This window comes from Pongo pygmaeus, chromosome 2 (assembly GCF_028885625.2).
Source record: "Pongo pygmaeus isolate AG05252 chromosome 2, NHGRI_mPonPyg2-v2.0_pri, whole genome shotgun sequence".
NCBI classification, from domain to species: domain Eukaryota; kingdom Metazoa; phylum Chordata; class Mammalia; order Primates; family Hominidae; genus Pongo; species Pongo pygmaeus.
Window position 1 is genome coordinate 186,230,230 of NC_085930.1, and position 15,223 is coordinate 186,245,452.

At 36.5% G+C, this 15,223-nt stretch overlaps 1 protein-coding gene across 9 annotated transcripts in view; it reads right to left on the reverse strand.

Moving 5' to 3' along the window:
• TBL1XR1 (TBL1X/Y related 1) overlaps positions 1-15,223 on the reverse strand; it is a 178,355-nt gene that overhangs the window by 15,266 nt on the left and 147,866 nt on the right. For all 9 annotated transcript variants that reach the window (XM_054479701.2, XM_054479694.2, XM_054479698.2 and 6 more), the window contains 5 exons: positions 13,282-13,345; positions 13,096-13,193; positions 11,919-11,979; positions 2,339-2,460; positions 2,124-2,198 (listed from right to left, as the gene is read on the reverse strand). In XM_054479701.2, coding sequence (XP_054335676.1) covers positions 2,124-2,198; positions 2,339-2,460; positions 11,919-11,979; positions 13,096-13,193; positions 13,282-13,345 — 420 coding nt within the window. The remainder of the gene's footprint in view (positions 1-2,123; positions 2,199-2,338; positions 2,461-11,918; positions 11,980-13,095; positions 13,194-13,281; positions 13,346-15,223) is intronic.

Below are 15,223 nucleotides of genomic sequence, written 5' to 3' on the forward strand. Positions count from 1 at the left end.
ATTAGAGGGTAACTGACATTGTGGACTTCCCAAGTAAAAAGCACTTAAGCACCCATGGCATATCAAAGGTTAGTCTTAATATTATATCAAGCTAGCTAGATAAACTATTCTGCCTTCATTATTAATTTGTTTAACTAAAGGTAAAGGAACCAGGCCGCGTTCAGCCAGATCTATTACTGTAGTTACTTCTCAGCCTTCCAAGAAGATATGTGTCTATTTCTATAACTATCTCTAATATTTTTCCCACCAGCCTGATTGAACCCCAACAGTGAACCACCAAGCCCGGCCATGCCCAAGGATTTTAAAGACCACCTATCCGCTGAGAATTCCCAGGTTTTAACCTCAAGCTTACAGTTCTCTAAGCATCAGTCCCACCTATCTCCTCCATTCGCATGACTCAACGTCACCTTCTCATTCCATCTGGCATTCCCTCTTCTCAGAAAACGGCCCATTACACATTATCCATCCATCCTAGTTTTTGCTTTAAAATGCTTTGTGACATTTAAACATTCTTAGGATGAAGAAAAGCTCTCTAACAATTTCTAGTTTTAACCGCTCTCCAGCTTCAACTCAATATGTGGCACAAGGCCCTCTGGACACTGCCCTTCTGTCATTTCCTCATATGTGTCACACACAGTTCCAGAAGAAATTTTTTCATGTTATAAGCACTAATACGTGTGCACAAAAGGAAAAGCCAAAGATGAAAGCATTAAGAAAAGTATTACTACTAGCAATTTTGTAAGGGAGCCCAGACTTAAGAACTGTCTAACTAAAAACAGCAGATACTTAAAAGAGAAAACCTCACAAGCTTCCCAAAGTTAAATTTAATCTGTTCATAGTAGCAGGAAAAGCAGTTTTCCCTCATGATTTTCATATCTGTAATGGTCATCACATCTGCAGTCCTTGGTACTGCAAAGTCAAGGATAAAACTGTTTTCAGTAGAGGGTTAGCTGTTGCAGGAGAGGGCTCAAAGCTTCATTTATTTTGGAAATAAGTATTAGGTTGTTCTTTACCTCCAAATGCTTTTTTCCCCAACTGAGGAATCTGATGTGCTTAGGTGCGAGACAGCAGTTTTGCTTTTTAGTCATACAACAAGAAAAACAGAGATCCATGTTGAGATGTGGGTGCTGGTATGTCAACTAGGCTCACTCACTGAGAGATTCTCTGCTATATATCAGTTTCCCAGCAATGGTGATACATATTCATACCACAGCAAAATCAAATTAATACAACGCAAAGAATTTCAATCAAATCCATGAATGCTACAAAGATCTTGAGCACTTATTAGTCAAATCTTTACACATGCAAATAAACTTTAATTGCAAATAAACTTTAATTGCCTCAACATATGACTTTCTAACGGTGAAGACAATTTATAGCATGACCTTTCTTACTACTGGTGATGGCTAATTTTATCTGTCTTCTTGACTGAGTCACAGGGTACAGATATTTGGTTAGACATTATTTCCAGCTGTGTCTGAGGGTGTTTCCAGTTGAGACAGGCATTTAACTTAGCTGACTGAGAAAAGCAGACTGCCACCCTCCCCAATGTGGGGGGACATCACTCAGTCCAGTGAGGCTCTAAACAGAACAAAAACACCAAGGAAGAGAGAATTCTCTGCCTCAGCCTGACTGTTGAGTTGGTATATTGGTCTTCTGCTCTTGGACTGGGACTTACACCATTGGCACTCCTTCTCTGGCCCTGGAATGGAACCACACCTCCATCTTTCATGGGTCTCCAGCTTGTAGACAGCAGACTGTAGGACTTCTCAGCCTCTATAATCATGTGAGTCAATTTCTCACAGTAAATCTCTCATCCATCCATCCATCTATCTTCTTATTGGTTCTGTTTCTCTGGAGAGCCCTAACTAATAGGGTATCTTATGTCTCATTGTATCATAAGCCATCGTTTTAATATAATTTGCTACATTCAAATAGTTTTATGTATTTCAGAAAAGAAACTATAAAATTTAAAAAACAATGGTTAGCCATTTAAAATGTTGGAGTTTTCATCCAGGCATAAACACTCCATGTAAGACAGACATTCTAAATGGTCTTAAAACGGCCAGAGCAACCATACTGTCTGACACCCCCATCCCATTTCTCCCTACTAAGCAAATTACCTTTAAAGTCATGTCGTCAGAACAGGAGGCCAGGAGATTGCCAGTTGGGTCCCATTTGATAGCATTTACTTCATTCTAAAAATAATAGTAAATATTCACATTTTCATTGTATAGACTGGGTAGCTATTTGAATATTAAACATACAAACTTTAAAACTATTCTGAAACATTACTTGTTAATCGTGACCACTTTAATGTGGAAAAAAGGTTTCTTACCGTATGTCCTTGGAATGTTTTAATAGGTCTGTCTTGTCCTAATTTACAGACATGAATGCACATATCTGTACTACAAGAAGCAAAGGTGTTGTTGCTCTGCCAATCAACATCCAATGCTGGTGCTGCAAAGGAACAAAGGTTAGGTTTGCATTTATTCCACATGTACTAAAATCCAAGAGTTTTAGCTTTGAACCATTGTTGACTAATAAAATACACTAACAGGCACTTAAACATTTTACTTTATACTTTTTAAGGTATTAAGAAAAAATTAAAGTAAAAGTATCCATATACAACAATATTAACAAATTTCAGTTAGTTATTTCTAGGTGAGGCAGACCCTAAGAGAAAGTACACTGACCTAGTAACTGGGAGATGAAGGTCCCTGAGAGCTGGCTCTGTGGGTCTTGGGTTTTCTTTTATAAAATGATAAAATTAAATGTGGTGATATCATGCTTTTCATTTCTAAAATCTGTGAGTGTTCAATGGACAAGAAGCCTTGGTTCTGTCACTACATAATTAGTGGACACAAGCAAGTCACTTAACCTCTATGATGTATCCTCTTTAGATGAGGGTAATACACAAGTGTTACTCTCACACACAAGAGTGAGGATAACACACAAGTTGAGCACCCCAATCTGAAAATCCAAAATCCACAATGATCCAAAATCTGCAACTTTTTGAATGCTGGTATGATGCCACAACTGGAAAATTCCACACATTAAATGCTTAATAGAAACTTCATTTCATGCACAAAACTAGTAAAAATACAGTATAATGATACCATTCGGCTATATTATAAGGTATATGTAAAACATAAATTAATTTCATGTTCAGACTTGGGTCCCATCCCCATGATATTGCCTTATGTATATGCAAATATTCCAAAATCAGAAAAAAAAAAAAAAATGCAACCCAATCCTGGTCCCAAACACTTAGATAAGGGAAACTAAACTTGTACTATCTTTATCCTTAGTACACATGGTGAAGACTTAGATAAGGGACACTAAACTTGTACTATCTTTATCCTTAGTGCACACGGTGAACACTCAGATAAGGGACACTAAACTTGTACTATCTTTATCCTTAGTGCACACGGTGAACACTCAGATAAGGGATACTAAACTTGTACTATCTTTATCCTTAGTGCACACGGTGAACACTCAGATAAGGGACACTAAACTTGTACTATCTTTATCCTTAGTGCACACGGTGAACACTCAGATAAGGGACACTAAACTTGTACTATCTTTATCCTTAGTGCACACGGTGAACACTCAGATAAGGGACACTAAACTTGTACTATCTTTATCCTTAGTACACACGGTGAACACTCAGATAAGGGACACTAAACTTGTACTATCTTTATCCTTAGTACACACGGTGAACACTCAGATAAGGGACACTAAACTTGTACTATCTTTATCCTTAGTGCACACGGTGAACACTCAGATAAGGGACACTAAACTTGTACTATCTTTATCCTTAGTGTACACGGTGAACACTCAGATAAGGGACACTAAACTTGTACTATCTTTATCCTTAGTACACACGGTGAACACTCAGATAAGGGACACTAAACTTGTACTATCTTTATCCTTAGTGCACACGGCGAACACTCAGATAAGGGACACTAAACTTGTACTATCTTTATCCTTAGTACACACGGCGAACACTCAGATAAGGGACACTAAACTTGTACTATCTTTATCCTTAGTACACACGGTGAACACTTAGATAAGGGACACTAAACTTGTACTATCTTTATCCTTAGTACACACGGTGAACACTTAGATAAGGGACACTAAACTTGTACTATCTTTATCCTTAGTACACACGGTGAACACTTAGATAAGGGACACTAAACTTGTACTATCTTTATCCTTAGTACACATGGTGAACACTTAGATAAGGGACACTAAACTTGTACTATCTTTATCCTTAGTACACATGGTGAACACTTAGATAAGGGATACTAAACTTGTACTATCTTTATCCTTAGTACACATGGTGAAGACTTAGATAAGGGATACTAAACTTGTACTATCTTTATCCTTAGTACACATGGTGAAGACTTAGATAAGGGACACTAAACTTGTACTATCTTTATCCTTAGTACACATGGTGAACACTTAGATAAGGGACACTAAACTTGTACTATCTTTATCCTTAGTACACATGGTGAACACTTAGATAAGGGACACTAAACTTGTACTATCTTTATCCTTAGTACACATGGTGAACACTTAGATAAGGGATACTAAACTTGTACTATCTTTATCCTTAGTACACATGGTGAACACTTAGATAAGGGATACTAAACTTGTACTATCTTTATCCTTAGTACACATGGTGAACACTTAGATAAGGGACACTAAACTTGTACTATCTTTATCCTTAGTACACATGGTGAACACTTAGATAAGGGACACTAAACTTGTACTATCTTTATCCTTAGCACACATGGTGAACACTTAGATAAGGGATACTAAACTTGTACTATCTTTATCCTTAGCACACATGGTGAACACTTAGATAAGGGATACTAAACTTGTACTATCTTTATCCTTAGTACACATGGTGAACACTTAGATAAGGGATACTAAACTTGTACTATCTTTATCCTTAGCACACATGGTGAACACTTAGATAAGGGACACTAAACTTCTACTATCTTTATCCTTAGTACACATGGTGAACACTTAGATAAGGGATACTAAACTTGTACTATCTTTATCCTTAGTACACATGGTGAACACTTAGATAAGGGATACTAAACTTGTACTATCTTTATCCTTAGTACACATGGTGAAGACCAGGTGAGGTAATGTGTGTTTCAGTATTTTGTAAATTACAAGAGTTAGACAAATGTTATGCTGAATAAGTATCATTCCCATTATCACCTACTCAACTAACAAATGGAATACGGCATATGATTTGCAAATAATTTTCTTCTAAGCAACTTTTGTCAAACACCTCTTAAAATCAAACGCCCCTTAAAACCAATGAATTTAAAAATCTCTGAAGCCCCAAAGCAGGCTGACATTTAATACTTTGAGTTTAGCTCTGAAATTATTGAACACCCTTTTCCCCTGCTGCAAGGTGCAAAAGATCTCCGTAATTAGCAACACAGATTACGGTAATAATAGTGAGTAACTGGGTTAAGCAACAGAAGCATATCAAAGACACTGCATTTAAAGCAGGGGTTGACAAACTATGGCACATGAGCCAAGAATGGCTTTTATAGCGCAATGGGGGAGGAGGGGATCAAAGGAAGACATACAAATGTGAAATGAGATTTAAAGTTCAGTGTCCATAAATAAGAGTTTTATTGAAACCCAGACAAATGCTTTAAGTTGTATATTACCTATGGCTGCTTTTTCACTACAAGGGCAGAGCTGACTAGTGGCATCTGAGATCTTATGGCCTACAATGTCTAAAATACTTTCAAAAGTCCTTTAGTGAAAGTTTGTCAATCCTAATTTAAAGAAAAAACTTAAAGGAGAAAAACAGGTGGGTTAAAGTTGAGCTGTGTGGCCAGGTGTGACTCAGCACTTTGGTAGTGAAGGCAGGAGACCTGCTTGAGCCCAGGTGTTTGAGACCAGCCTGGGCAAGACAGTGGGACCTCATTTCTAAAAAATAAAAAATTAGCCAAGTGTAGTGGTCCATCCCTATAGTCCCAGCTACTTGGAAGGCTGAGGCAGGAGGACTGCTTGAGCTGGGGAGGCCGAGGCTGCAGTGAGCCGTGATTGCACCACTGCACTCCAGCCTGGGCAACAGAGTAAGACTACTATGTCTCAAAAAACAAAAACAAAAAGTTTAGCTATGTATACTAATTGGTAGAAATACAAAGCATTTAATAAAGGAGATTAGCGATGTCTGTGGAAAGGGAAAACAAAGCCACAAACTCCCTCATTGTGTATATCCAAGTATAATAGTAACTGGCTACGTTAAAAATGAAACATAAACAGGTGCTTAAGCAGTTAAACTCAGAAGCCAAGAGGTATGTCATGTGTAAGAACTTGTAACTATGGATAGGAGAAGTAAAAAGAATGGGAAAAGAAGATTTAAAGCATTTAGGACTCAGAAAGGAAATTTTAATCAGAACTATACTGAGTTTTTTTTTAAAAGATAAAGGACAACAAGAAAGAGTGAAATTGATTTCATTGCCTGGCTAAAGACAAATCAGGTAAGCCCCAAATCTAAAAGTACTAAGTACTAAAGAACAAAGAAGCTAATTGTAGTAATATGACCAGACATTAAAATAATTAGTTTTGGGTATATTTCTACAATGAAAAACTAGGTATCAGGACACCACTTGGATAGAGTAAGCTCATAAAGGAAATAGATTGGAAAGAAAATATTTAATGGGAACTTACTATGAAGGGTATATGAAATTTCGAATAACTATATTTATTTAATCCTCCCTCAATCAACCTTTTAACAAAGTGCCATATAAAATTATTAACATAAATTCACTTTTTATACAAAATTTCAAATTATGAGAATTCCCAACAAAGTAAACATAGTCAAAAATCACACCTCAGAGTTGTCAGGCTGAGTAAGTTGCAGGCTGCATTTTTACTCTAGTCATGAAGCAGCACTGCTTTAGCTGGTGTTTGGTCTTCCTGCCCATAAGCCTTTTTGCCTGTGCTGTGTCCAATTCCCAGCTGAGTGCTTCACTGCTAAGGGCTGCCAGGGACAAACTTCACAGAACTGCCTTGCTCTGCTGCTGCGTCCTCCCTAGATGACGTGTATCCAAGCTGGTGGTGTGTATGTTTTTGGGAAGGAGGGAGGGAGGGGAGATCTAAAGACCTAGCACCCTTGGTTCAATGTAAGAAAAACTTTTGAGGTGCAAGCTCCCCTCTGCACCAGGCTGAGACTGGGCCTTTCTTCACCAGAATCACTTCCTTCCTTGGCTTCTTCCCTCTCCCCCATCCTGCTTCCCACATTTCTTCACTTATTTCTCCTAAGAGGTTTTCCACAATAAGTCACTTCACTCAAATGTTTGGCACAGGGCCTGCCTTTTGGAGAAACCCAACCTAAATCAACTAGTAAACAAAAATATGTGCCAACTTTATCCACATGATGTGTGAACTCTGCCTCTATTTGTGTGTATCACCATTTCTGACAGCAATGTGGATGACTGTCCTGTTCATTTGGCAGTCAACTCTCATTCGTTCCTTACTGTACTCTACCCTGCTAGGATGTGCAACCCAGGAGGGCTATTGTAAGTTATGTCCCAGGTTCCTGTGCCTAGTGGTTTCCAGATGGGTTCATACAATGTAAGACACTGTCAGGAGTTCAAAGTGAGGAGTCCAAAGTTAGGAGTAGTAAGAAGACAAGCACGATTGCCATCATTTCAGGCTGGGTGTCGAGCATTGCCAGGCAGCCTATCCTCTACATCCCAGTCCCCACTGGACAATCAGGTCCTGCCTTCTCCTCTAGAGTCTTAGACTCCTTCAATTAGTCTCTGGGTTACCTCCTATTCCTTAGTTTTTCACTCTTCCCAACACCTCTCCAAATATTTCTTTGTATTAAATTCCCTTTCTTGGAGTGTCTGGTTTACACGTCGTTTTCCTCCATGGAACCTAATTCAGCAACTACTGTGCACTTTCATTTTGACATTAAGTATTATTACTTAAAATACAATTCTAAAAATTTAATTTTTTTGGTTAATAAACTTTCTATTGTTAACAAGTGCAAAAAAATGGGGAAGGGAGGCCTGAAAAATCCAATTAGAAGACAGTTAAAGATACACTAAAGTGTTATTCACAAGGCCAAATATATGTCAGGATGTTCCAGAGGTGTTAATTTTATACAGGGCAGCCTGCAAAATGTTACAGAGGAGGCTAAAATAAACAAAAAGTAGCATTAAAACAAATACGCTATTAGGTTCATAAAAAGAAAAACAAACAAAACCAAACTACATAACCAAATCAAGATTGTTGGGATGTAGGAAATGTTGCAACGTAGGTTGTGTGATTAATGCTTCTGTGATATGCCTGCCTCATAAAATACAGTGCTTATAGATTGATGTAATAAAGAACACATATCTCCTTATTTTATATTTACTCTTAAAATGAGTCTTGATAGTACAAGTTCTTTAGAAAGAAATCTCTAACATAAAAAAATTTTATGTACCTGACAAGTGAGAGAGGTGTGTTCACTAATACCAGCCTCATTTTACACACGATAAGAGGCTATGACAACTTAATTTTCCCAGTTACACAATTTCTTCAAATCTTGGAGCTAAAGTTAACATTTTTGTCTGCTCCACCCCTCTTCTGATTTACTTTCATTAACCCATGTAGCCTCCATAATTTTAAAAGGAACGAACCTATGAGCGAAGGAGGATGCATTTATTACTGACTTTAAAAAAATAAAAAGGCTTTATTGACATATAATTCACATACCAATTCACCTGTTTAAAGTATACAATTCAATGGATTTTAGTATATTATTAATTTATAAAATCTGTAGTCAAATATAAAACTTTCTAACTTAATTTTGATTTCTTCTTTGGCCCATGAGTTATTTAGAAGTGTGGGTTCCTGAGTATTTGGGCTCTTCCAGAGATCTTTCTAATACTGATTTCTAATTTAATTCCATTGATGCTATAAATGTCATTTAGGTCAAGTTATCAGATAATCTTCAAATCGTTTATAGCCTTACTTCCTTCTTCCCGTCTTCTCATTCCATCAATTATTGAGAGAAGAATACTAAAGTCTTCAACAATTGGAAGCACAATAATTTCTATTTCCTTTGACGTTCCATCAGTTTTTGCTTCATATGTTTTGAAACAGTGTTATTAAATGCATTATCATTTTAAAATGTTTTGTTGAATTGACTGTTTGTCATTGTATTAATAACCTCCTTTTTCCCTGTAAATCTTCTGAGCTTTGAAATCTAGTTTGTCTAATATTAATGTAGCCATTTCAGCTGTCTCTTGCTGAAATATATACTTGTACACTTGAAATGTATAAATGTACACTTGATTAGTGATAGCATGGTATTTATTTTTACATCATTTTATTTTCAGTCTATTGATATTTTTGTATTTGAAGTATATTTTACATAGGCAGTATATAGTTGAGTCCTGCTTGTTGCTTCAGTCTCACAATCTCTGCCTTTTAATATTTAGGCCATTTACACTTATTTTGCTTTGTCATATGGTTACATTTAAATTTACTGTACTTCTGTTTATCTCTTCTGTTCTTTCCCCTTTTTGTATTTCTACGTCCATTTGGATTAATTGAATATTTTTTATGATTACATTTTCTTCTCCTTTGGTGGGTTCTTACCTGTAATTATTTGTAGTGGTGGTTTTAGGATTTATAGTGCACACCTTTAACTTGTCACCATCTACCTTGAGGTGATAATTTTAAATGGGCTAAATAATCTTATTTTCTGCCCCTCTTCCCTCCTCTACCTTTTTACCTAAGATTCTGACTACATAGGTATTAGTCTGCCCAAAGTTGTATCACAACTCACTGATGCTCTGTCCCCACACTCTCTTTTCCAGTCTACGTTCTCTGCGTTTTTGGATAGATTCTATGCTGCCTCCAAGGTCATAAATCATTTCTTCCGCAGCATCGAATCTGTGGTTTATCCTACCCAGTGCATTTCTCATCTCACATGTTGTTTTTGTCTCTAGAAGTTTAATAACATATCTTCTGTGTCTCTACTTAGCTTTTTGAACATATGATATGGTTAATCTTTGAACAATGTGAGGGTTAGGAGCGCCAACCCCCTGTGCAGCTGGAAATCTGCACATAGCTTTTGACTCCCCAAAATCTTACCAACTAATAGCCAGCTGTTGATTAGAAGCCTTACTGATAACATAAACAGTTGAATAAGATATATTTTGTATATTGCAGGAATTAAAAATTATGCAGAATGAAGACGGACCAAAAGAGTATATACTGTATGATCCCAGTCACACAATGTAATCTAATCCCTGGGGATGGGAGAGAGATATCACTAAGGGGCAAGAAGAAACGTCTGAAGATAACAGATGTATTCACTATCCTGAGTGTGGTAATAGTTTCAATGGTGTATACATATGTCAAAATATATCAAATTGTTCAAGTAAAATACATACAGTTCATTTTATGTCAACTGTACCTCAATAAAATTGTTCTTAAAAACAAAAGTATGGTAAGAAAGAATACAATGGGTAAACTGAAGCTTATTTATTCGTAAAAATACTTTGATACTATGTACCCCATCAGGTTGTAGTCAGGACTAAAGGGGACAGAAAGAGCACCGTCTCCAACACAGAGTTGGTACTAATCATATGGTCCCTAGCAATAGTGCCATAAACATACTTACTTCAACTTTACATTACTCCTAGGATGTACGAGAAATTATTATGATTAACAGCCAAGAAGCCTGAGAGAATTCTGAAAACTAGAAGCAAAGGTGAAAAGGAAGCACAACAGGTGAACAAAAATGTATGTGTAAATGCTTATTAAGCAGTGAGCTTTAATCAAGTTGAATTGTTTAACGATGTTTGCAAACTTATTCAGATACTACAGAAAAATCATTTTGCACCTTATTTTGGCTTGTTTAGGCACACTAAACAGAGAATGAAAAAAAAGCAAAATGCCTGAAGCTGCAGATTTCCATTTTAAAGTTGATGCTGTGCCACTGGCTCGCTGTTTGTAAAAGGATGTCATCAAAGATTTGAGAATAACCAGGGTTATTTTAGTCAGTCTCCAAATTGAAATTTTTTCTAGCACAACAAAATCAAAGAGACAGCTAAATCAGGTAGTACTAAAACCACTGGGTATCTTGTTCCAGTTTAACATCATTTAGTTACTGCAGTTGGGAAACTCACTGAAAAGCGGCGCAAAGGTTCTAGGCTTAAACAGAGCGCGGGCACAAAAATATGGCTGGCGCTACTCAAGCTGAATGTCTGGGTGTGTGGCTGTATATCATGCAGGATGGAGCACTATTTTCGAGGTCTGATTAATCAGATAAAAGTACCAGATTGAGTATTTCTTAAAAGAGAAATCCATCTAAGCCATCAACATTCCAACAACATTGGGAAAGTCTATTTTTTACTTCCTGTAGACAAATACTCAGGTACCTGGATCCAAAATGAGAAAATGACAACAATACCTAAACTTACAGGAGTCTATACAGTATTTTCATGTATATCATTTAGCCTTATCCCCATAACAAATAGGTATTATTATTATCATCCCTCATTTACAGACAGTGAAAAGGAGGCTCAGAAAGGTTAAGTGACTTGCTCAGTCTTAATAATGCTTCTTAAGTGGAGTGGAACTGACATTCAAACCTAGATTTTCTGATTCAAAAATCTACGTTCTTTCCATTAAATAATGCCACCCCTAATTGCACCCGGCTGCAAATGCTTTCTTTATGGTACATTTCACAGAAAACGTTTGATGATCCTCTAAGAGTCTGAATGTCATGGAACATCAACTCTCGAAAGGACTAGTAACAAGACTGATACTTGATATTTCAACATTTAAAATGAATTATATGCTGTTAAAAGTTTAATTAGAAAAACAGAAGCAAGCTCCAGCTTTCACGTAAATTATAAGAAATTTACCTGAATGAAAAGGAAACTGCTGCTTGGCTTCACCAGTATGTGCATCCCAAATAATTGTAGTCTGAGATTAAAAGGAAAAGAAAAATAAACTCATGGAAAGAAGTTTAACATACATGTGTAAATTGTATGCCCAACTGTATTACAGCAATATGAAATGTCAGAGTGGATTTAATTTTAAACACTTTATCCCAAATAGTACCACAAGGCTATATACTTTGGGAGAAAATGACTATTAAGCAGTTTGACTTTTCCCGGATGATTTTGCATTGGTCAACTTACTTCAAATAGCAATTACTGGTAGTCTACAAAGCGCCAGGCATTATACTAGATTTTGTTTAAAAAACTCCATTGTGATAGTACATTTAATGTAAGATTCGTATAGATGTTTAGTAAAAGAGTAAGTTCTTGGTTAACAACGTAATCAGTCTCAATATTGAAAGATTCTGAAAGCTCCTATTTACCCAAAAAGGCAGCTTGAATTTTGGCAGTACTTAAAGCAAGAACCTAAAGTATTGTCTAGTGGCAGTGACTATTAACAGGACTCAGTCTCTCTCCTTCCCAGCCTACTTCACTTTTCTTCCCCTTTTGCCACTTTTTTTATTGCTCTCTGAATTTTGTAAAGAGTGAACCAGTTTCTCTCTATTTCCCTGTTTGACACCACACTCAATTATTAGCATGTCCTTTCCTGGATTAAGATAATCTTAAACCTTTATTTAGGAGGAAGAAGGTCTTATTTCCAACTCATCTATATTCACCAGCCGAGTTAGACAAAGAAGGCTAGACAGATCCTGCATTTCATATTAGCTTCAATTAAGTACCAGGAGTTCGGCTAACAGAACGGCTCTAGATCTCCCACGCATTCACTCCAGAGCCATATTCACTGGTGAGACTAACTAGAAATTGCAGAAGGGAAGCAAAAAGTGCAGGATGTATGACATTGTTTATGGTTCAAATTCCATGTAAAATTAAAAGTGTTCACACATAGATAAAAGGATAAGGACATTTTGGTAAGTAGATTCAGGAATGAGCTGATAGACCTAAAAGTATTTCTATCATAAAAATTCATATGTGAATTTCCCAAGTAGGAATGTTTATGTAATTGGCAGCTAAGACAAAATACTGCTTTCAATTAAACTCTGTAATACATTCGCCTTTACAGAACTTAATGAGCTTTTACCTTGTCTACTCCAGCACTTAGGATGAAATTTCCTTTCTTATTCCATTTTAATGCGAATATAGGGCCTTTATGCTGCCCTAAGGTGCTAGCAAGGTTACCTAAAATTCAAAAGAAAAACATTAACATTATTTTAAATTTTCTAACTTTAGATCAACAACAAAGTAAAAAGGAAAATGCTTCATTTACCATCTTTAGTCCATATTCTGGCAAACCCATCATAGGAACCAGTTGCTAGAAGTGTACCTTCACTCTGCCAGAGAAAAACATTTCTTTAATTATATAATCTAGATACGGTATTTAATTGTTATTAAAGTATTTCATGTTTAAATCCCAGGTACAGAAAATCCCACGTACAGAAGAGAATGAAGACATTCTCTGCTTCAAAACTTGCCAGTTTTGCCTACTTGTGAGTGCCGCTAAAGGCCTATGAAACCCTTCCACTGTTGTGACACTAATGTTGTACAGGGGCCTTATATCCAAAGTTCAACAACTGACAGTGATTGCTCTGGACCAGGATCTACATCACCCCGCCTCATGCATGCCAAAAGTATTCTCACAGACTCACACAACGAAGAATGAAGGTAGGGTGGTGGACTGGGAAGAACATCAAATTCATAATCCTACAATGATTTATTAGAAGTAAAAAAGAAAAACTTTAAAATAGGATTAGAAGGTTTTATGTGGCCATTCCTCTAAATCCTTTATTGTCTAAAACGAAGTGTGTGTGTATGATCCAAACAATATCATTGTTTCAAATGATCAGACTCTTAAACACTTGAATGTTCCTTTCTATTATTAATCCCTTCCCACTATGAAATATTTGCCAATAAAAAGAGCAACAAGGAAAAGAGCCAGAAAAGAGCACAGGCTGACTTTATAGTTAATGAAGTAAGTACAACTGCCTACTTTACCAGGAGGAAAAGTCCATATAAATTTCTCTCAACTTATATTCCCTTGCTGTGCGCCTTGCCTCGATGAATTCTGTAATAAAAGGACAGATCTAACCTACTCTATGCAAACGCAAAAGTTATAGATTATAGTAAACAGACTATTGCTAGAATGAGTAAACATTACTGGAGAATGAAATCCTGCATTACTTGACATATTATTGATGGTTTTTGGTAAGGGCATTCAAAACAAGACCACCCATTTCACATCTCTCAAGCCATTTAGCAGTATGGCTAAGTGACAAACAAAAGCAAATGCTGGTTCTGGGAACTGCAGACTCAGTTCTGCTAGGATGTGGCCATCCCTTAGGGCTCTATCTGAAGAAGAAGGGGAGCCATGTTGAAGTCAACAGTAAAAGCTTATTTCCACATCCTACATAATGTCAAGTTTCCTCTAAACTATCAGTCCCTAAATGTTTTAGTTCGTGAACTGGTCAACTAGGAAAAGAATACTGTAAAGATGAGAAATCTCACAGGCTCTCTTGCTTTAGCCATGGAAAAGAATCATTAATCGAGGATAATGTTTTGCAAGTTCACCGTGAATAACACATTTTTAAAAAGCCCACACTTTTCAAAACTATAAAATGTAGTTCAGAACTACCAAGCTCAACAAACCAATATTCATTAACCATCCTTTTCAGTGTAAACTATAAATTTCATTCAATTAACATGGCCAGTGGACCAGGTAGCATAAGAAAGCTATAAGATATCTGAACTAAAATATAATAAGGGCCCATATTAAGAAAATAATTCTGTCTTGTTCGTACAAGTAAATAATACTACAATGTGCTAAACCCCTTTGGAATTTTTAGAGTTGTCATATGAAGGGGAAGAGTAAATATGCTGCTGGCAATTTTGGAAGAAAATGCTAAAAATACCTAGCTATGATTTCTGAAAAAAACATTTCACAGAAACTGAGAACTTTAGTGGGGATAATCATTTTAAAGATAGATCTCATTCCCTGGGAAAAGCATTGGAAGATCCTTTAGAAAGCCCACAAAGGGCACTATTCACAATAGCAAAGACTTGGAACCAACCCAAATGTCCAACAATGATAGACTGGATTAAGAAAATGTGGCACATATACACCATGGAATACTATGCAGCCATAAAAAACGATGAGTTCATGTCCTTTGTAGGGACATGGATGAAATTGGAAATCATCGTTCTCAGTAAACTAT